The 22,693-nt window shown below is 45.7% G+C and overlaps 1 protein-coding gene across 3 annotated transcripts in view; it reads right to left on the reverse strand.

The window, feature by feature from the left end:
* PIWIL1 (piwi like RNA-mediated gene silencing 1) overlaps nt 1-22,693 on the reverse strand; it is a 394,474-nt gene that overhangs the window by 76,408 nt on the left and 295,373 nt on the right. For all 3 annotated transcript variants that reach the window (XM_056533540.1, XM_056533559.1, XM_056533548.1), the window contains exon 15: nt 16,093-16,293. In XM_056533540.1, the coding sequence (XP_056389515.1) occupies nt 16,093-16,293 (201 nt within the window). The remainder of the gene's footprint in view (nt 1-16,092; nt 16,294-22,693) is intronic.

Genomic DNA, 22,693 nt, shown 5'->3' on the forward strand with positions numbered 1-22,693 from the left:
TAAAAACTGTAGCTGTACAATTTTAACACTGTTGTGGTCCTGACACCTAGTGGTGTAATTTTTACATTATATTTAGCTTTTGGATATTTTCAGATATTTTAAAGGGACTAATAAAGGTTACATTTTATTGGAAGGGTACTTAGTTTAGGGTAAAAACTAAAAAAAAAAACTACAAAAATTTTTCCCTAAAGTTTTTGTCACCTTAGTTGCTACCCTGGTACCTTTGGATTTGTTGTTTTGGCACTAAGTACTGCTCATTGCTCGGTGTCTTTAATCCCAGTCTCTTTATGCTTACAAGCATGTATAGTAGACCTGCAGGAGAAAGGTGTCTGGTACTGTGTACTGTTCACCACTTTGCCTCAAGTCACAATCTCTTTTGGCTCCAACTAGCAACGGTGTCTGGATGTCACTGCATGCAACCATTTCTGCTAGTAAGCCTAGTTAGCGTCTGACGTCATCTGTCAGCTACAGAGTGCATTTCTTAGATGTAATTTCTTGTTAACTGAGTTTGCCAATATGGCAATAGTTCATATGGCAGACAGATAAGGCTTACTCCTTAGTAGGTGGATCGGCAATAAAAAAATAAATAAAATAAAATGTAAAACATCATATACTTCCAACATAGTTGCTCGGTATGAACATGAATCACCAGGTGCATTTAGTTGTCACAGTTTCCCCAAACATGCTTCGGAGTATTCTAGTCTATCTTTTATACCAACCTTATGGTCTGTCACCAGAACTTAGTAAGAGTTGCTCACAAAACCCTTGTTGGGCTGGTTCCTGATCAGGAAACACTGAGTTAGGAAACAGACAGTGTTGGGGAAACACTGCGGTAGTCTGTTACCTAACTCAGTGTTTCCCAATCGCAACCAGTGTGCTTCTAGCTGTGGCATAACTACAACTCCCAGCATGTACGGACTATCAGTGCATGCTGGGAGTTGTAGTTTTGCCCCCCACGTGAATGTAGTTTCACTGTAAACCCCCCCCCCCCGTGTGAATGTACATTAAAAACACTACACTACCCCTAAATAAAGAGTAAAACACTACATATACACTACACCCTTACACCATTACACCCCCCCCCCCCAAATAATAATTAAAACAGTCTTGTACGCTAGTCTTTCCAGCTGTTGCAAAATAACACCTCCCAGTAATGCCGGACAGCCATTTTTGGTGGAGAAGGCATCCGGGTACACCTCTCCCCTATGACAAACCCTAATTCAGGCCTCAAATGCGCATGGCGCTCTCACGTCAAAGCCCTGTCGTATTTCAAGGCAACAGTTTAGGGCCATATATAGGCTATCTCTGTACTCAGGAGAAATTGCGCTACAAATTTGGGGGGCTTTTTCTCCTTACGAAAAGGTAAAGTTGGGGTCTACACCAGAATGTTAGTGTAAAAAAATTAAATTTTTTACACTAACATGCTGGTGTTGCCCTATACTTTTCGTAAAAGGAAAAAAGAAATAAAGAGCCCCAAAATTAGCAACACAATTGCTCCCAAGTACGGAAATACCCCATGGACATAAAATGCTCTGCAGTTGCACAACAAGGCTCAGGCTGGAATTCCACTTGCTTTTTATTGTGAAAACGCCAAGAAAAACGCCAATTCTGCAGCATGCCCTTTTTCGGTCAAAAAAAAGCTGCGGACAGATGTTGGCTGTAAATCATTGAGAAATCGCAAAATTCTTATTCCACTTGGCGTTTTTTTAATCCTTCTGGCATTTTTTTCCCTCTTTTTTGGCGTTTTTCAGATAGTTGGTAATTGGAGCATGTTGAGCCACTGGCGATTTTTTTTTTTTGTAAAAATCGTGGTGTTTTTCTCCCATAGAAGTTTATGGGAATGAAAAAACTGCAAGAAAAACGATATGTGGGTTTTAACTTTGGCGTTTTTGCAGGCGGTTTTTATTCATTTTTGGACTTTAGCGATCCAAAAAATTGATGGAGATACCGTTTTTAATAACATTTCTCAGGGTACCATTAAAAAAATAATTAAAAAAAGATACAGTAGTGAAGGAAAAAATTGTATCCAACGAAATGTATCTTTTTTTATAAAATTTTTTTAATTCATTTTTAAACAGGGATCAATTTATGTGGGCAGGTGGGGACCTAAAAATGTAGCCGACAATAATAAAATGTAGTGTGTATGTGTTTTTCACTTTATTTTCTTTTTTTTGTAAAACATTTTTTTAGGTAGTACTATTACTCCCAACATGGAACACACTGTCCCATGATGGGAGTAGTAGTACCTGTACTAATTGACAGATGAATGACAGATCCTCCTGTATAATGAATAGATGTGGCGGCCGCTCTTCTATGGTCCCCTGCACTGCAGTATATATACACATATTCATATTTCCCACAGAGAGCTGTGATTGGCCACATGGTTCCAGCCAATCACAGCTCTATGTGGGAAATAGGAATATGTGTATATATACAGCAGTGTAGGGGACCATAGGAGAGCGGTCGCATCTATACAGTATACAGGAGGATAACAGCGGGTGTCAGTAGTGATACCGGCTGTGATCTTTCCTTAACTGCAGGTACTACTACTCCCAACATGGGGCACACACTGCTCAATGCTGGGAGCTGTAGTACCTGCATTAATAAACAGATCGCAGCGAGTGTCAGAAGTTACACTCATTGCGATCTGTCTATTAATACAGGTACTACAGCTCCCAGCATGGAGCAGAGTGTGCTCCATGTTGGGAGTAGTAGTACTTGCAGTTAAGGATACATAACAGTGGATATCACGATACATAAAAGTGGATATCACAACTGACAACCGATATGATCGTCCTGTCTATAGCAGAGATGCAGAGCGGCTGTATACAGCGCTCGCATCTCTGCTCTGTACTCCGGCCACTCACTCATACATATTTCCCTCTGAGAGCAGTGATTGGCTGCAACCATCCGGCCATCACCACTCTGGGTGGGAAATATGAATGAGTGATGTTCTATTTACATCACTGGCCGGAGTATAGTGCAGAGATGCGAGCACTGTATACAGCCGCATCTCTGCTATATAATGAACGATTGCATCGTGTGTCAGGCTGAGACCCGGGGCGATATGTCTATTACCACAGTTACTACTACTCTCATCATGGAACAGTCTGTTCCATGCTGGGAGTAGTAGTACTACCTAAAAAAAATTAAAAACATAGAGAAAAAAAGTGAAACACACACACTTTATTAAACATTAATTAAAATTTAGTTATAAAAATTTTTTGATTTTGTTAAATAAATTTTTTTCCATTACTACTGCATCCTTTTTTTTTGGGGGTACCCAACACAATTTGGGTACCAAAAAAACACGCCAAAAGGTGCCAAAAATGCAATTTCCACACAAATGAAAAAACGCCAGACGCAGGACATTGCACTGGCGCTTTTTTCTACCCATAAAACACAGGACAAAAAAAACAAATAGAAACTTAGCCTCAGGAGTGCTAGCGCACCGTGTACATTTGAGGCCTAAATTGGTGATTTGCATAGGGGTGGCTGCTGGTTACAGCAGTTCTGACATAAACGCAAAAAAATAAATACCCACATGTGATCCCATTTTGGAAACTACGCCCCTCACGGAACATAACAAGGGGTATAGTGAGCCTTAACAACCCACAGGTGACTGACAGATTTTTGAAACAGTGGTCCGTGAAAATGAAAAATTGAATTTTTCATTTGCACAGCCCACTGTTACAAAGATCTGTCAAACTTCAGTGGGGTGTAAATGTGCTGTGATCTGTAACTTTTATCGATACCACATTTGCATATACAGTCATGGTCGTTAATGTTGATACCCCTGAAATTTTTCAAGAAAATGAAGTATTTCTCACAGAAAAGGGTTGCAGTAACACATGTTTTGCTATACACATGTTTAATTCCCTTTGTGTGTATTGGAACTAAACCAAAAAAGGGAGGGAAAAAAAAGCTAATTGGGCATATTGTCACACCAGCTCCAAAAATGGGCAGGACAAAATTATTGGCACCCTTAATATTTGGTTGTACATCCCTTTGGAAAAAATAACTTAAATCAGTCGCTTCCTATAACCCTCAATAAGCTTCTTACACCTTTCAGACAAAATGTTGGACCGCTCTTCCTTTACAAACTGTTCCAGGTCTCTCTTATTGAAGGGCACCTTTTCCCAACAGCAATTTTAAGATCTCTCCACAGGTGTTCAATGGGATTTAGATCTGGACTCATTGCTGGCCACTTCAGAATTCTCCAGCACTTTGTTCCCATGCATTTCTGGGTGCTTTTTGACATATGTTTGGGGTCATTATCCTGCTGCAAACCCAGCTTTCTGACACTGGGCTGTACTGTGCAACCCAAAATCCGTTGGTAAGCCTCAGAGTTCATGATGCCTTGTACACATTCACGGCAGAAAAAACAACCCCAAAACATCATTGAACCTCCACCATATTTCACTGTAGGTACTGTGTTCTTTTCTTTGTAGGCCTCATTCTAGTTTCGGTAAACAGTAGGATGATGTGCTTTACCAAAAAGCTCTATCTTGGTCTCATCTGTCCAAAAGACGTTTTCCAAGAAGGATTTTGGCTTACTCAAGTTCATTTTGGCAAAATGTAGTCTTGCTTTTTTATGTCTTTGTGTCAGCAGTTGGCTTCTACTGGGTCTCCTGCCATAACATTTCACTTCATTTAAATGTCGATGGATTGTTTGCGCTGACACTGATGCTCCCTGAGCCTGCTGGACAGCTTGAATATCTTTGGAACTTGTTTTGAGGCTGCTTATTCACCATCCGGACTATCCTGCGTTGACACCTTTCATCAATTTTTCTCTTCCGTTCCCTCCCAGGGAGATTAGCTACAGTGCCATGGGTTGCCAACTTCTTGATAATGTTGTGCACTGTGGACAAAGGCAAATCTAGATCTCAGGGGATGGACTTGTAACATTGAGATTGTTGATATTTTTTCACAATTTTGGTTCTTAAGTCCTCAGACAGTTCTCTTCTCCTCTTTCTGTTGTCCATGCTTAGTGTGGCACACACAGAACAATACACACAAAGGGAATAAACATATGTTTAGCAAAACGTGTTACTGCAATCCTTTTCTATGAGAAATACTTCATTTTCTTGAAAAATGTCAGGGGTGCCAACATTTATGGCCATGACTGTATGAAACTTTTAACCCCTTAAGGACCGAGGTTTTTTCCGTTTTTGCATTTTCGTTTTTTGCTCCTTGCCTTTAAAAAATCATAACTTTTTCAATTTTGCACCTAAAAATCCATATGATGGCTTATTTTTTGCGCCACCAATTCTACTTTGTAATGACGTCAGTTATTTTGCCCAAAAATCCACGGTGAAACGGAAAAAAAAATCATTGTGCGACAAAATTGAAAAAAAAAAACGCCGTTTTGTAACTTTTGGGGGCTTCCGTTTCTACATAGTACATTTTTCGGTAAAAATGACACCATATCTTTATTCTGTAGGTCCATACAATTAAAATGATACCCTACTTATATAGGTTTGATTTTGTCGGACTTCTGGAAAAAATCGTACCTACATGCAGGAAAATTAATACGTTTAAAATTGTCATCTTCTGACCCCTATAACTTTTTTATTTTTCCGTGTATGGGGCGGTATGGGGGCTCATTTTTTGTGCCGTGATCTGAAGTTTTTAACGGCATTGACATTTTTGCATTGATAGGACTTATTGATCGCTTTTTATTCATTTTTAAATCATATAAAAAGTGACCAAAAATGCACTATTTTGGACTTTGGAATTTTTGGTCCCTATAACAATGCAAAAAAAAAGTTACAAAAAAGTGTTAATAATGGTAATTTAACCCCTTCCCTAATAAAAGTTTGAATCACCCACCTTTTCCCATAAAAAAATAAAACAGTGTAAATAAAAATAAACATATGTGGTATCGCCGCGAGTGTAAATGTCCGAACTATAAAAATATATTGTTAATCAAACCGCACAGTCAATGGCGTACGCGCAAAAAAATTCCAAATTCCAAAAAAGCGTATTTTGGTCACTTTTTATACCATTAAAAAATGAATAAAAAGTGATCAAAAAGTCCGATCAAAACAAAAATTGTACTGATAAAAACTTCAGATCACGGCGCAAAAAATGAGCCCTCATACTGCCCTGTACATGAAAAAAAAAAAGTTATAGGGTTTAGAAGATGACATTTTTAAACGTATACATTTTCCTGCATGTAGTTATGATTTTTTCCAGAAGTACGACAAAATCAAACCTATATAAGTAGGGTATCATTTTAACCGTATGGACCTACAGAATAATGAAAAGGTGTCATTTTTACCGAAATATGCACTGCGTAGAAACGGAAGCCCCCAAAAGTTACAAAATGGAGTTTTCTCTTCGATTTTGTAGCACAATGATTTTTTTTGCCGTTTCGTCGTGAATTTTTGGGTAAAATGACTGATGTCACTGCAAAGTAGAATTGGTGATGCAAAAAATAAGCCATAATATAGATTTTTAGGTGGAAAATTGAAAGGGTTATGATTTTTAAAAGGTAAGGAGGAAAAAACGAAAGTGCAAAAACGGAAAAATCCTGAGTCCTTAAGGGGTTAATGCATAAAGAGGCATTAACCGGTAGGAAGAAGTAGAAAACAAATGTTTTCAAATCAACTGGTGCCTGAAAGTTAAACAGATTTGTAAATTACTTCTATTAAAAAAATCGTAATCCTTCTAGTACTTATTAGCTGCTGTATAAAACAGAGAAATGTGTGAATTTCTTTCCAGTCTGACAACAGTGCTCTCTGCTGACACTCTTTTTATTATAAAAATACAAAACTTATCCAATACAGAAAAAAAGAAAAAGAAAACAAGCTTAGCCAGCTATAACATAAATCAAAACAAAACCCTGCCTAACCGGCCAGCCCAGCTTAGCAGAAAAAATTATAAATAAATAAACCCACTTACCTAACCAAACTTTCTAAACAGCACACCGACACACACATAGCGAAAATGAACATAAAAATAGCACAACTTGGCATAAAAAAAATAAAAAATAATAAATAAATAAATTAGCACTACCCGGCTGTAACTCAAAAACATAACTCGGGAAACACACAAGAAAAAAACAAAACAATAAAACAAAACAGAAAACATAGCAAGTACACCACTGCAATAAAAAAAAATAAAAAAAATTTATAAAGCTAATAAACCACATATCAACTGAAATTTTTAAAAAAAAAATAAACCACATATCAACATAACTGGTCTGACTGCCAAAACAATATAGAATATAAACAAACAAACAAATGTATAAACATATATAAACATATGCTCTACAGAAAACCTTTTTTTTTTTTTTTTACAAAATCAACAGAAAACCCTAGGAAAAAAAAAAAAAACTACACTATAACTGTGCCCTCACCCGCACCGCACCACCCCTCCTGACATGAGTCAGAGTCCATACCGTTCACAAAATTCTGTCCTTAACTGACCCATGTCAGGTCCTCCCCAAAGCAAACAAATAAACAAAAACACCACCACCCACAAATACACCCTCCCCACCTAGCCCTCCTTCCAACCAAACCAACTTATACACAAACTTATGCACACTAAACCACAACCCATTTTAGGCCCAAGTTTGGTCACCTGTAAGCCCTTCATAACGTATCAGCTTAAAACAAAACAAAAAGCTAGCCTGCACATGCATTAGCCCACCACCGCGAAGAAGGATGGCAGACTTGATACATCAAAATAATTTTTAAACTCTTTCCCTAACTCCCCCTACAATTTTCCCTAATTCTATCCCTCCATTAAAACTGACCTTACTCTCACCCTATCTCTATCCCTATAACACTTCCCCTAACCAAAATAAAAGGTACTCTACCCAAAAGGTCTAGTACCTAGGGCACATCAAAAGAAAACCCTCTCCACAGGAGAGAAGCCCTACTACTGGTACCAAGACTGCCATACTCCAAAGACCTGATCTTCCCGAGGTCACCGGTGATATTCCTACAGACCTCCACCTCGGAGAGGATTTTTTGTTGGGTTGACACTAAACACCGTGCGTTCCACGTGTAGTACCTAACCACTAAGCTAACTAAGAATAAAGTGCCCCGGTCTCGGCCACCCAGGTTCCTAAATGCTCCATAAGCCCACTCCGGATAGGTAAGGCCGGCAAGTTGACTCCAGCCGATGGAAGCACCAACCCGGTTGTAAACCCCTATATTAAAGGGACAATGAAGCAGGAAGTGGTCCATGCTTTCCAGCGTGTCCCCGCACTCTTCTCGGGGACATCCCCGGTCATCAAGAGTTCCTGCACTTCAGGTTGTCCCTTACATATAGCTTCCCCTGAAAGCAGCGCCAGGCCAAGTCCCAAAACTTCTGGGGGATCCTTTTCATGTTCAAAAGATGCAACCCCACCCTCAGATCCCGACCTGGGCAGTCCCTGAGCGCCAGAGGCTTCTGAAAGTGGGTCAACAGAACCCGTTTGTCAAGGAACTGCCTTGACTGGGTCCTGATCTCCCACACTCCCAGACCCCACCGACGTATCGCCTTCAGAGTCGGGGTAGCGTAAGCCGGAAGATATCCATGGGGCGTACGGAGGTCCTTCACTCGCCCTCCTCTCTCCCATTCCTGGAAGAAAGGCCAAAACTATTCCCTGCAGGAGAGTACCCACGGAGAAGCCCTCCCTGTCCAGAGGTTTGAGATGTTGGCTTTCAAGAAGGTGTTCGTTAAGAACACCACTGGGTTTACCATAGATAAACCCCCTAGTCTCCTCGTGCGGTATGTAACCTCCCTCTTGACTAGGTTCATCCTGTTCCCGCATAACATCTGGAAAAACAGGCTGTAGATCCTAGTGTAGTAAGCCTCTGGCAAGATACATACACTGCCCAGATAGATAAACAAGGGGAGCAGGTACGATTTGATCAGGTGTACCCTTTCCCTGAGGGTCATAGACCAACCCTTCCACTGGTCCACCTTCTGAGTGGCATCCTGGTGTTTACCATCCCAGTTTTTGGTGGGATAATCATCCTGGCCAAATGTGATGCCTAAGACTTTTGCTGATTCTTGGGGCCCTGGAAGGGTGTCCGGGAGATCAAACGTGGGATCCCCCCCTCCCAGCCAGAGACTCTCACACTTATCCCGGTTGATCTTAGACCTGAATGCCTCAGAGTAGCGGTCGACCTCCGACATCACCACATCGACCTCCTCTCTCCCACATCGACCTCCTCTCTCTGTCGGACACGAAAATAGTGACATCATCAGCATACGCCACCACTCTCTGGGTGGCATCCAGCTCCGCCAGACACATCCCGACTCCCGCCAACAATCTACCCTCCGGACGAAGGGATCGATTGCGAACACGTATAAAAGCGGGCTCAAAGGACAACCCTGACAGACTCCGGACCCCACCTCAAAAGAGCGGCCAGACCAACCGTTCACCAGCGGGAAACTCTCTGCCCCTGCATACAAGATCTTAAGCCAATTAACAAAAATACTTGGTAAGCCATATCTCAGGAGGAAGGACCAGAGGTACTCGTGGTTCACTCGATCAAACGCCTTGGCCTGATCCAGGGACAGCAAGTACCCCTTCCAGAAACCCGCACAACTCCGCTCCACTGCCTCCCTGACACTGAGGACAGCACTTAAGGTGCTTCGGCCTGGAACAGAGCAGTGCTGAGCCCCCGAAAGGAGCCGGGGTGCAAACTTCACGAGCCGATTAAACAGTATCTTGGCCAGAAGCTTCCTGTCCGTATTGAGAAGAGCTATGGGCCTCCAATTCTCAACACGGCTAGGATCTTTACCCTTTGACAGAAGAATCAGGGCTGACCTCCTCATTGACTTCGGCAGAGTGCCTGAGGAGAGACACTCATTGAATACCTCAGTCAAGAGGGGAGCTAAAGACTCCTTAAAAGTCCTGTACCACTCGGATGTTAAGCCATCCGGACCTGGCGACTTCTTAGGGGCAAGCCCCTCGATCGCCAGTCACACTTCCTCTTACCTGATTTCTTCTGTCAAAACGCCAAGAGAGGGGTCTACCCCTGGCTCAGGAATGGTTTCAGCCAGGAAACCTGACATCACATCCAGATTCAGATCCTTCCTTCCCAAGAGGTGCGAGTAGAAGGATCTGACGACCTCCAAGATGCCTGATCTGGACCGATTCAGAGATCCTGTACTATCAATCAGTCCTGAAATGACTTTACTACTCACTGACATCTTACAGTTTCTGTAAGGGTCGGGCGAGCGGTACCTCCCGTAATCCCTCTCAAAAACCAAAGATGTGTGCCTATCGTACTGACACCTCATCAGCAAGGACTTCACTCTGGAGATATCCTCTCGACTACTTCCAGTCGAGACAAGAAGTTCGAGTTTCCTCCTCAGGCCCTGATACAGGCGATACCTGTTCAGGGACCTGAGGCTCGAGAGCTGGCAGAAGAACCCTGCAACCCGCTTCTTGAATATCTCCCACCACTCCAGCTTATTACTACAAAGATCCAGTAAAGGTACCTGACTCTGAAGAAAATCCTCAAAGGACTGTCTTACCTCCGCTTCCTCCAGGAGGGAGGAATTCAGCTTCCAGTAACCTTTACCCATCAGGGGGGGTCTCTGAAACATTCAGGGAAAACAAAATCATACAGTGATCGGAGAACTCCACCTTAACCACGGACACTGTGGAAGAGACGGCTTCCTCCTTTAAATAAAACCTATCTATCCTAGACCTGCGACTACCTTGATGATAGGTGAAACCCGCGTGGCCCGAGGGGCTCCGGATGTGGGCATCCTCTAGGCGAGCTTCTCTAGCTATGCTAATCAGTGCCACACTATCGCAAGTCAGCGGACCATTGGAGCCTCTCCTATCTTGGGACCTCGTGACATTATTGAAGTCCCCTCCAAAGATCACTTGCCGAATTAGGGCTTAATCTTCATAAAGAGATCTTTACGGCCCCGCTTAGTTTGCGGGGCGTATATGTTAATGAGCTGGAGCTCCTGTCCCTTCATGAAGACATCTAAGATCAGGCACCTCCCCATTTCTAATTCAATAACCCGTCGGCATTCGACAGGAGCCGTAAAAAGGACCGCCATCCCACTATACGGCTCAGCCGCAAGAGACCAGTCGAAGGGACCGCGCCTCCACTCTCTCCTGGCTTTTACCAGGGAGGCTAGATCTGACAACCTGGTCTCCTGTAAAAAGAAAATGTCGGCTTCAACACAGACGAGAAAATCAAAGGCTGCAAATTTAGCCGTATCAGACTTTATGCTGGCACAGTTAATAGATGCCAGCATCAATGGGGTGAGTGCCGCCATACAGGGTGATTAAATTAGACAGCCACACCCTTCACTTTTGTTTTCCCTTCTTTTTTGCCCCCTCATCCCCCGAAGAAGACGAGAGGGCAGGACCACTCTTTTTTTCGATTCTGATAGATCCATGTTATCCCCGTCTCCTTCTGGCCCCAGTCTAGCCCCGCCCTCTGAGGAAGGTGCCTCAACAGGACAGGGCCCAGTTCCCCCCAGAGGCTCTTTCTCCCTAGGCACCTCGCCCTCACCTTCCCTGTCCAAGGAGGGGGAGAAGATGGTATCGAGGACGAGGTACCGGTTTGACAGGTCAATCAAAGGGGGGGGGGGGGGGGGGGTTAGCCAGGCTTCCGCTTTGGACCTGGCCCGTAGTACAAGGAACAGAGGGCTCTGATCTCTTCTTTCTCCCTTTCCTTTTGCCCTTTTCTTTCTCTTTAGGCCTCTCCCCACTCTCCTCATCCACACTTTCATAATTGGAGGAATCAGAAGGGTCGGCCATATTGCCTTCCTCTTTGCGCAGCCTACTGGTCTCCTCATCTAGCAAGTTCTCCTCCAGGGCTTCAGCGGTTACAGGGCCAGCTTCAGGAGCAGGGGCTGAAGCTACCCCCGCCACTTGGGCACTCTCCAGCTCCTTACTCCTTCTACGATTTTCCTCCCGCCTTAATTTGGCGGGGCCCTTTTTCCTCCTCACAAGCCCTGTTGCGCCCCCATTCCTGCCCGTACCCTCCCCAGCCGAGGCAACTTCACAGCTCTCCTCAGCCGGAGCGGACGCTGCACGGGCGAAGGCGCTAGGACAACGGCTGAAAGGGTGTCCGAGGACACCACACAGGTGGCACCAGATCTGCCTAGAGGATGCGGCCAGATGACCCACCCCACCACACAAAGTGCAGACCTGCACAGTACAGGCTGCGCTAAAGTGGGTGGGGCTGCCACACCTGTGACAGACCTTAGGCTGCCCCTGGTAGAAGACCTGAGTCCTATCACATTCAAGGAAAGCGGCTGACGGAATGTGGGGAACCGTACTGAGTGAACGTTTGAGTTTGACGGAAAACGTCCAGGCCCCAGACCAGATCCCGTGCCCATCAAAGTTTTTCTTAGGCAAGTCCGTCACATCCCCATACCGTCCGAGTCAGGTCATGATGTCATAACAAGAAAGCGACTTGTTACGGGTCAAAACGGTCACATTCTTGACAGCGTTCTGATGGGAAATCGCCTTTACGGCGAAATCCCGCCAGCTGGGCTCATTCTTCGCCACTTCGTAGTTTGACCAGAAGAGTTCAAGACCCTCTGGTCGAACGAAACTGACGTCAAACTCAGACGAACCGTAGGGGTGAATCAGGGCAAAGATGTCACTCGCCCTGAATTCCATTTGAAGGAGGAGCTCAACCACTTTTGCGCGGGGTGGGCACGCATCCTCGCCCCTCCAAATCAGACGGACCACATTTCTACGGTTATTGTCCTGCCCGGTTGTCAGGAGGGACAAGACCACCTCCCCATTCCGCTCTCGGAAAGCCCCCAAACCATGCCTCTCTATCCAGAAAGACAGGTCGACCTCACCCCTTTCCTCTACTTGGATTGACCTGTCGCCCCTGCGTAGAGCCTCCAGGAGGCGCTGTTGCAAGTGGCCTCCGGAGCCGGACAGAGACAGGGACCCCCTGAACCCCCAGCAGTGACATTGGAATAGCTTCTAGGAGCAGTCACTACCGGGGGGGGGGCAGCCAGACCAGACCCACCTATACCACCATTCACACCACTACTCTCAACCTCTCTATTTCCATCCATACTAAACTTCCCATTCATACCACCACCACTCCTACCAATATTCACTCCACTGACACTCCCACATACACTACTACACTCAGCATTCACACACCCTGCACTCTTGACCTTACTCACAAACTCTGGGCTGGCTGGGACTTGTAGTGTTGCTGGTCTTAGTATGCTCTTCTGTGCTGGCCTAGCTGCTGCTGGGGTTGGCGCTGATGGCTCCTCCTCCATGGCTGTTGTCTCCTCCTGAGTATGGGGCTGCCCCACCGGGCGTACCCCAGCTCCTCCCACAGTGCCAGCGCCTGATTTTCCCGACCGCACGGGATCTGCGGATGAAATCGGCACCCGGACCCCCCCCCCCCCCCTCACAGTGGAGTGCCCCGCAGAACACACTGGACCCGGAGGACCGCCCCCCGAGCACACAGATCCATCACTCTCTGCCACCGGCGCCAGGACACTCCCACCCACCTCACAGGGGAGTGCCCTGCAGCGCCGGTAGTGCCCACAGCACTCGGGGAACTGCCCCCAGCGGCATAGCTCGCCTCTGGCACTTGGACAAGCCCCCCTGGGGCGGTCCTGTAGTGCCAGAGCTGCCCACCATGAGCCCACCCTGCCCCTCCCTACCGGCAGGATGGGTGGGCTTCACTTCTATTGCGTCCACAGCCTTTACTGACGCCATGCTGTACCCCCCATGCTGGCTCCATTCCACCACAGAAACAGGGTCTGGCAGTATGGGGGGCCCAGCAGACTGAACCAGTTTTGCAGCTGGCCCAGACTGCCAGAAAGGAACAAAGACATACTGCACAGATTCGTGTGTCTTCTTTTTCTTTACTTTCCTCTTCACTGCCACATCCTCACATAGGTCATCACCAAAGGTAAAATTTTGGCGGTGGGCTGGGGACTCCTGCATAACTATAGCCCTCAATAAGTACCCAGCCTCACCCTCCACATCCTCCTCCTCACTCTCACTGGAAGGAAGTGCCACATGGGCAGGTTCAATGTAGCTGTCCTGGGTGGTCTGGACGTCACAGGGGGCAGCCACAGGCACAGAATATTCCTCCACCCTCTCCTCCTCTTTTTCTTCTTCACCACCATCATCACTATCTTCACCGCCACTACTCTCCCCATCATCCACCTCCACCTTACCTGGGGATTTCATGGTGGCAAACCGATCCCCGTTCATCAGCTTCTCCTTGAAGAGACCGCTCCCTTCCAGGATTTCTGTCCTCCGTTCCTCTAGCTTCACAATCTCTGCTTTTAGGGCCATGATTCTTTTTTTCAGCTCACTCTTATTCCTCTTTGACCCAGAGTTTGCCAGACTCTGGGCCCCACGCAGATCTTCTCTTGTCAGCTTGAGCTCCTTACTGCAGCAGTCATATTCCGCAAACCTTGCGGCCATGCGGGAGCAGTAAGTGGAGCTGGACTCTTTGGGCCATCTTTCAGCCCACATCTCCACGCTCTTTCTCCCTGCCTTTCTTCCACTGCTGGATCTCTGGCTCACCGTTGCCGGAGGAGCAGAGCCTGCATTGCTGCAGACTCTGCTGGATCTTCTCCCTCCGGCCGGAACAATGGCTGTTGCCGTTTTCTCTCCACCCCACCGCCAGCCGTGAAGAACGTGAAGTGGAGGTCTGAGACTCCATGCAGGGAGGTTCTCCCCAGGAGCCAGCCACACTCCTGGGAAAGACAAATGTAACACCTGCTGCTTTCTGCTTCTGGAAGTCTGGAGGAGCACACAAAGGGACACACCCACTCGCTGTTCACACTGAACGGTTCTGGACTGCTGTGTTCACAGGAATTGCTCTCTGCTGACACCTCTGTCCGTGTCAGAACTGTCCAATTAGAATCATATCCCCATAGAAAACCTCTCCTACTGGGCAGTTCCTGACATGGACAGAGGTGTCAGAAGAGAGCACTGTTGTCAGGCTGGAAAGAACTTCACAAATTTCTCTGTAGTATATCTGTAGTATATAGAAGCTGATAAGTACTAGAAGGGTTAAGATTTTTAAATAAAATGATCTACAAACCTGTTTAACTTTCTTGCATCAGTTGATTTGAAAAAACTTTTTTTCCACCGGAGTTCCCCTTTAAGGGGTACTCCGGTGGAAAACTTTTTTTTTTTTTTAAATAAACTGATGCCAGAAAGTTAAACAGATTTGTAAATTACTTCTATTAAAAAATCTTTACCCTTCCAGTACTTTTTACCAGCTGTGTGCCACAGAGGAAATTCTTTTCTTTTTGAATTTCTTTTTTGTCTTGTCCACAGTGCTTTCTGCTGACATCTCAGTGTCAGTAACTGTCCAGAGCAGCATAGATTTGCTATGGGGGTTTTCTCCTGATGTGAACAGTTCCTGATCCGGGCATCAGGTATCAGCAGAGAGCACTGTGGACAAGACAAAAAAGAAATTCAAAAATAAAAGAATTTCCTCTGTAGCATACAGCTGCTAATAAATCTGTTTAACTTTCTGACACCAGTTCATTTAAAAAAAAAGAATAAATAAATAAATACACCGGAGTACCCCTTTAAGATATGTTCACAGATGAAGCATTTCCAAAGACTTGAATGCTTTCCTGCTCTTCAATAGCAAAATACATCCTCCAGTATTGAGCTTTCGTTTCTCTCTACACACTATATACATAGCATGTGATCATTCGCTCTCCAGACCACCATGCATGGTTTCCTTCTTATATATTCTGTGATACATTACAGCCTGTGAAAGTTTTGTTAAATGTTGCTTAAGGGTAGGGTCACAAGTAACGGATCCACAGCGTATTTTAAGCTGCGGATTTGCAGGTGACCCGACCCAGAGTGCGCCTCCCATCTGCCGCTCCAAGCAGCCACACAGGGTCATGCGAGTCGCCGTGCGAATGCCCAGTGTACTCGGCGACTCGCAGGCCCATGTGGCTGCTCGCTGCAAGCAGGACAGGGGCCGGGGCAACAGTTGGAGCACACTATGGGTCGGGTCACCGGCGGATCCGCAGCGTAAAATACACTGCGTGCGGATCCGTTACGTGTGACCCTACCTTAAATATTTAAAATGCAGATTTACTTTTTACTGGTTTCTGTGCTTTATATAGAATAGTAATACTCACTGGGATTTCGACACTCCATAGTTCTCCACCCATTTTACAATTCATCTGTAAAGCAATCTTTAAAGCAACTGAAAAAATGGTTTGTGGTTTACTCAAGGTTCTGGCAAGTACACACTGACTTGGAACAGGGCATTCAGTGCATAAGTACTTCTTGATGGCATCATATCGATCCTTTCTGTTACTGGATAATAAGCAAACAACCTGTAAAAAAATAAACACCATCATCTGAAGGATAAATGCCTTAAGAAAAAAGGTCAGGTGATTTTTATCCTGCTTTAGCTTAGAGTAGGAAATAAAAGAGAAAAGGAAGCTGAACCGCTTGAAATATCGAAATAACTTTTAAAAGGCCATGTTTACTCTCAGGTTCATAAATGTCTTAAAATAACAGGCGTCCCTTAACACCTTAAAGGAGTAGTCCAGTGGTGACTCAGTGGTGAACAACTTATCCCCTATCTTAAGGATAGGAGATAAGTTGCAGATCGCGGGGGGTCCGACTGCTGGGGCCCCCTGTGATCTCCTGTACGGAGCCCCGACAGCCCGCGGGAAGGGGGCGTGTCGATCTCCGCACGAAACGGCAGCCGACACGCCCCCTCAATACAACTCTATGGCAGAGCCGAAGCGCTGCCTTCGGCAATCTCCGGCTCTGCCATTGAGATGTATTGAGGGGGCGTGTCGACACCTGCTATCTGGCCGGAGAGCCGGGGCCCCGTACAGAGAGATCGCAGGGGGCCCCAGCGGTCGGACCCCCCGCGATCTCAAACTTATCCCCTATCCTTAGGATAGGGGATAAGTTTTTCACCACTGGACTACCCGTTTAAGGCTTATTTCACTATACAGTGGTCCCTCAACATACGATGGTAATTCGTTCCAAATGAACCATCGTTAGTTGAAATCATCGTATGTTGAGGGATCCATGCAATGAAAAGTTTAGGAAGTTATACTCACCTATCCCCACCGCTCCGGACCATCACCACTGCCCTGGATGTCGCCGCGTCCCCGCCGCTCTGGACCATCTCTGCTGCCTGGGATTGTCGCTCTTCATCGCGTCGCTGCGCACGCCGCTCCTATTGGATGACGGGACGGTGTGCGCGGCGACGTGATGACGACTAAGGAGAGCGACAGCGATGCAGGGGATCCAGAAGAGAATGGTCCAGAGCGACAGGTCATCACCAGACCACACAGGGCACCTTAAATGGCTATCCAGCAGCAGCTGAAGCAGTCTGCGCTGCCGGGTAGCCGTTTATGCGATGGCCCCACATACAAAAGCATCGTATGTTGATGCTACCTTCAACATGCGATGGCCTCTGAAAGGCCATCGTATGTTGAAATTGTCGTATGTCGGGGGGGGGGGGTCACTGTATAAAATTAATCTGTTAAAAGATCCGTTATAAACGTCCGTTACAAAAGCTTTAAAACAGGATGTTAAACGTCCATTACAAAATCCCATTAAAGTCTATGGGATTTTTTGATTATCCGTTATGACCCGTTATAGTCCGTCATGACTTACGGACGTTAGTTGTGACGAAAGAATTAAGAGAACATGCACTCATTTTTCTTCCGTCAGGGATAACTTAACGGCAGGGATAACTTAACGGACGCTATTGTAACCCCTTAACGACGCAGGACGAATATTTATGTCCTGCGCCAGTTCCCGCGATATGAAGCGGGGTCGCGCTGCAACCCCACATCACATCGCGTCGGTCCCGGCGCTCATCAACGGCCGGGACCCGCGGCTAATATCACACATCGCCGATTGCGGCAATGTGAGGTATTCACCCTTTAGAAGCAGCGGTCAAAGCTTGACCGCCGCTTCTAAAGCGAAAGTATCCCGGCAAGTCAGTCGGGCTGTTCAGGACCGCTGCGGTGAAATTGCGGTGTCCCGAACAGCTTACAGGACATTGGGAGGGCCCTTACCTGCCTCCTCGGTGTCCGATCGACGAATGACTGCTCCGTGCCTGAGATCTAGACAGGAGCAGACAAGCACCGATAACACTGATCACAGGCGTGTTAATACACGCCAGTGATCAGCATAGGAGATCAGTGTGTGCAGTGTTATAGGTCCTATAACACTGCAAAAACAAAACGCTGCGTTCGTAAATGTCCGAACTATAAAAATATATAATTAATTAAACCGCACAGTCAATGGCGTACGTGCAAAAAATTCCAAATTCCAAAAAAGCGTATTTTGGTCACTTTTTATACCATTAAAAAATGAATAAAAAGTGATCAAAAAGTCAGATCAAAACAAAAATCGTACCTTTACAAACTTAAACTCAGATAACGGCGCAAAAAATTAGTCCTCATACCGCCCTGTACGTGGAAAAACAAAAAAGTTATAGGGGTCAGAAGATTACATTTTTAAACGTATAAATTTTCCTGCATGTAGTTATGATTTTTTCCAGAAGTACGACAAAATCAAACCTATATAAGTAGGGTATCATTTTAACCATATGGAACTACAGAGTAATTAGGTGTCATTTTTACCGAAATATGCACTGCGTAGAAACGGAAGCCCCCAAAAGTTACAAAATGGCGTTTTTTGTTCGATTTTGAAGCACAATGAGTTTTTTCTCCGTTTCGCCGTGAATTTTTGGGTAAAATGACTAATGTCACTGGAAAGTAGAATTGGTGATGCAAAAAATAAGCCATGATATGGATTTTTAGGTGGAAAATTGAGAGGGTTATGATTTTTAAAAGGCAAGGAGGAAAGAACGAAAGTGCAAAAACGGAAAAACCCTGAGTCCTTAACCCCTTAAGGACCAAGGACGTACCGGTACGTCCTTGGTCCTGCTCTTCCGATATAACGCGGGGTTACACAGTAACCCCGCGTCATATCATGGCGGGCCCGGCGTCATAGTGAAGCCGGGACCCGCCTCTAATAGCGCGCAGCGCCGATCGCGGCGCCGCGCGCTATTAACCCTTTAGCCGCGCGCTCAAAGCTGAGCCGCGCGGCTAAAAGTGAAAGTGAAAGTTCCCGGCTAGCTCAGTCGAGCTGTTCGGGATAGCCGCGGCTAATCGCGGCATCCCGAAGAGCTGACAGGACAGCGGGAGGGCCCCTTCCTGCCTCCTCGCTGTCCGATCGCCGAATGACTGCTCAGTGCCTGAGATCCAGGCATGAGCAGTCATCCGGCAGAATCGTTGATCACTGGTTTCTTATGAGAAACCAGTGATCAACATAGAAGATCAGTGTGTGCAGTGTTATAGGTCCCTATGGGACCTATAACACTGCAAAAAAAAAGTGAAAAAAAAAAGTGAATAAAGATCATTTAACTCCTCCCCTATTAAAAGTTTGAATCACCCCCCTTTTCCAATAAAAAAAAAAACACAGTGTAAATAAAAATAAAAATAAACATATGTGGTATCACCGCGTGCGGAAATGTCCGAATTATAAAAATATATCATTAATTAAACCGCTCGGTCAATGGCGTGCGCGCAAAAAAATTCCAAAGTCCAAAATAGTGCATTTTTGGTCACTTTTTATATCATTTAAAAATGAATAAAAAGTGATCAATAAGTCCTATCAATGCAAAAATGGTACCGTTAAAAACTTCAGATCACGGCGCAAAAAATGAGCCCTCATACCGCCCCATACACGGAAAAATAAAAAAGTTATAGGGGTCAGAAGATGACAATTTTAAACGTATTAATTTTCCTGCATGTAGTTATGATTTTTTCCAGAAGTCCGACAAAATCAAACCTATATAAGTAGGGTATCATTTTAATCGTATGGACCTACAGAATACATATCAGGTGTCAGTTTTACCGAAAAATGTACTACGTAGAAACGGAAGCCCCCAAAAGTTACAAAACAGCGTTTTTTTTTCAATTTTGTCGCACAATGATTTTTTTTCCCGCTTCACCATAGATTTTTGGGCAAAATGACTGACGTCATTACAAAGTAGAATTGGTGGCGCAAAAAATAAGCCATCATATGGATTTTTAGGTGTAAATTTGAAAGAGTTATGATTTTTTAAAGGCAAGGAGCAAAAAACGAAAATGCAAAAACGGAAAAACCTCCGGTCCTTAAGGGGTTAAGGACCCTTGACGTACGCGTACGTCCCCGCCGCGCACCGGGATGCCTGCTGAAAACATTCAGCAGGCATCCCGGGCAAAGGCCCAGGGGGGTCATCAGACCCCCCCATGTCGGCGATCGCGGCAAATCGCAAGTGAATTCACACTTGCGATTTGCGCGATTCCGGGTCTATGGTGACCCAGAATAGAAGGGGGATCGTGGGTGTCCATGACACCCACAACCCCCCTGAAGAGATAGGAGTGAGGTGGCAGGGGTGCCACCCCTCCTATCCCTGCTATTGATGGTCTAGACGCGACCACCAATAGCAGATCGGGGGCGGAGGGGTTTACTTTCGTTTTCCCCGTCCTGCCCGACCACAATAGGCGGGGCAGGATGGGGAAACCCGACAGGGACCGGCGTCGAAGATCCACTTACCAATCTGGAGGCTGCGGGCGGTGGCGATCAGCAGGCGGCGACGAAGATCGGCGACGTCGTGCGGCTGGATCCTACGGAAGCCGGTGACTTGCCTAGCGACATCTGGACGGTACAGTATGAGACCACTAGATAATGGTCTCTAACTGTAGCCCTCCAGACGTTGCAAAACTACAACTCCCAGCATGCCCAGACAGCTGTTTGGGCATGCTGGAATATGTAGTTTTGCAACAGCAGGAGGGCTACAGTTTGAGACCAATATATAGTGGTCCCTAAGCTGTAGCCCTCCAGATCTTGCAAAACCACAACTCCTAGCATGCCCAAACAGCTGTTTGCTGTCCGGGCATGCTGGGATTTGTAGTTTTGTAACAGCTGGAGGACCTCTGTTTGGAGATCACTTTGCAGTGGTCTCTAAAACTGTAGCCCTCCAGATGTTGCAAAACTGCAAATCCCAGAATGCCCAAACAGCTGTATCGGCATGCTGGGAGTTGTAGTTGCGTACCTCCAGCTGTTGCATAACTACATCTCCCAGCATTCCCTTTGGTGATCAGTACATGCTGGGAGTTGTAGTTTTGCAACAGCTGGAGGAACACTGGTTAGATAACAGAACCTAACTGAAGGTTTTCCAAGCAGTGTGCCTCCAGCTGTTGCAAAACTACAACTCCCAGCATGCCCGGTCTGTCAGTACATGCTGGGAGTTGTAGTTTTGAAACAGCTGGAGGTTTGCCCCCCCAGGTGAACGTACAGGGTACATTCACACGGGCAGGTTTACAGTAAGTTTCTTGCTTCAAGTTTGGGCTGCGGCAAATTTTTTGCCACAGAGCAAACTCCTAGCGGGAAACTTACTGTAACCCGCCAGTGCGAATGTACCCTAAAAACACTACACTAACACATAATGAAGAGTATAACACTACATATACCCCCCCTTACACTGTCCCCCCAATAAATATAAAAAAACGTATTGTACGGCAGTCTTTCCAAAACGGAGCCTCCAGCTGTTGCAAAACAACAACTCCCAGCATTTCTGGACAGCCACTGACTGTCCAGGCATGCTGGGAGTTTTGCAACAGCTGGAGCGCACCCTGTTCGGGAATCACTGGCGTAGAATACCCCTATGTCCACCCCTATGCAATCCCCAATTTAGACCTCAAAAGCGCATGGCGCTCTCGCTTCAGAGCCCTGTCGTATTTCAAGGAAACAGGTTAGGGCCACATATGGGGTATCCCCGTACTCTGGAGAAATTGCACTACAAATTTTGGGGGGCTTTTTCTCCTTTTACCTCTTATGAAAAGGAAAAGTTGGGGGCTACACCAGCTTGTTAGTGTAAAAAAAGAAAAAATTTTACACTAACATGCTGGTGTTGCCCCATACTTTTTATTTTCACAAGCGTTAAAAGGAAAAAAAAAGACCCCCAAAATTTGTAACGCAATTTCTCCTGAGTACGGAAATACCCCATATGTGGGCGTAAAATGCTCTGCGGGCGCACAACAAGGCTCAGGAGTGAGAGCGCACCATGTACATTTGAGGCCTAAATTGGTGCTTTGCACAGGGGTGCTGATTTTACAGCGGTTCTGACATAAACGCAAAAAAATAAATACCCACATGTGATCCCATTTTGGAAACTACACCCCTCACGTAATGTAATAAGGGGTACAGTGAGCATTTACGCCCCACAGGTGTCTGACAGATTTTTGGAACAGTGGTCCGTGAAAATGAAAAATTTTATTTTTCATTTGCACAGCCCACTGTTCCAAAGATCTGTCAAACGCCAGTGGGGTGTAAATACTCACTGCGCCCCTTATTAAATTCTGTGAGGGGTGTAGTTTCCAAAATAGGGTCACATGTGGGGGGGGGTCCACTGTTCTGGCACCACGGGGGGCTTTGTAAACGCACATGGCCCCTGACTTCCATTCCAAACAATTTTTTTCCCAAAAGCTCAATGGCTCTTCTTGTCTTCTGAGCATTGTAATGCGCCAGCAGAGCACTTGACATCCACACATGGGGTATTTCCATACTCAGAAGAGATGGGGTTTCAAATTTTGGGGGGCATTTTGTCCTATTACCCCTTGTAAAAAACTGGCACCACGGGGGGCTTTGTAAACGCACATGGCCCCTGACTTCCATTCCAAACAATTTTTTTCCCAAAAGCTCAATGGC

Source organism: Hyla sarda, chromosome 1 (genome assembly GCF_029499605.1).
Source record: "Hyla sarda isolate aHylSar1 chromosome 1, aHylSar1.hap1, whole genome shotgun sequence".
Lineage (NCBI taxonomy): Eukaryota > Metazoa > Chordata > Amphibia > Anura > Hylidae > Hyla > Hyla sarda.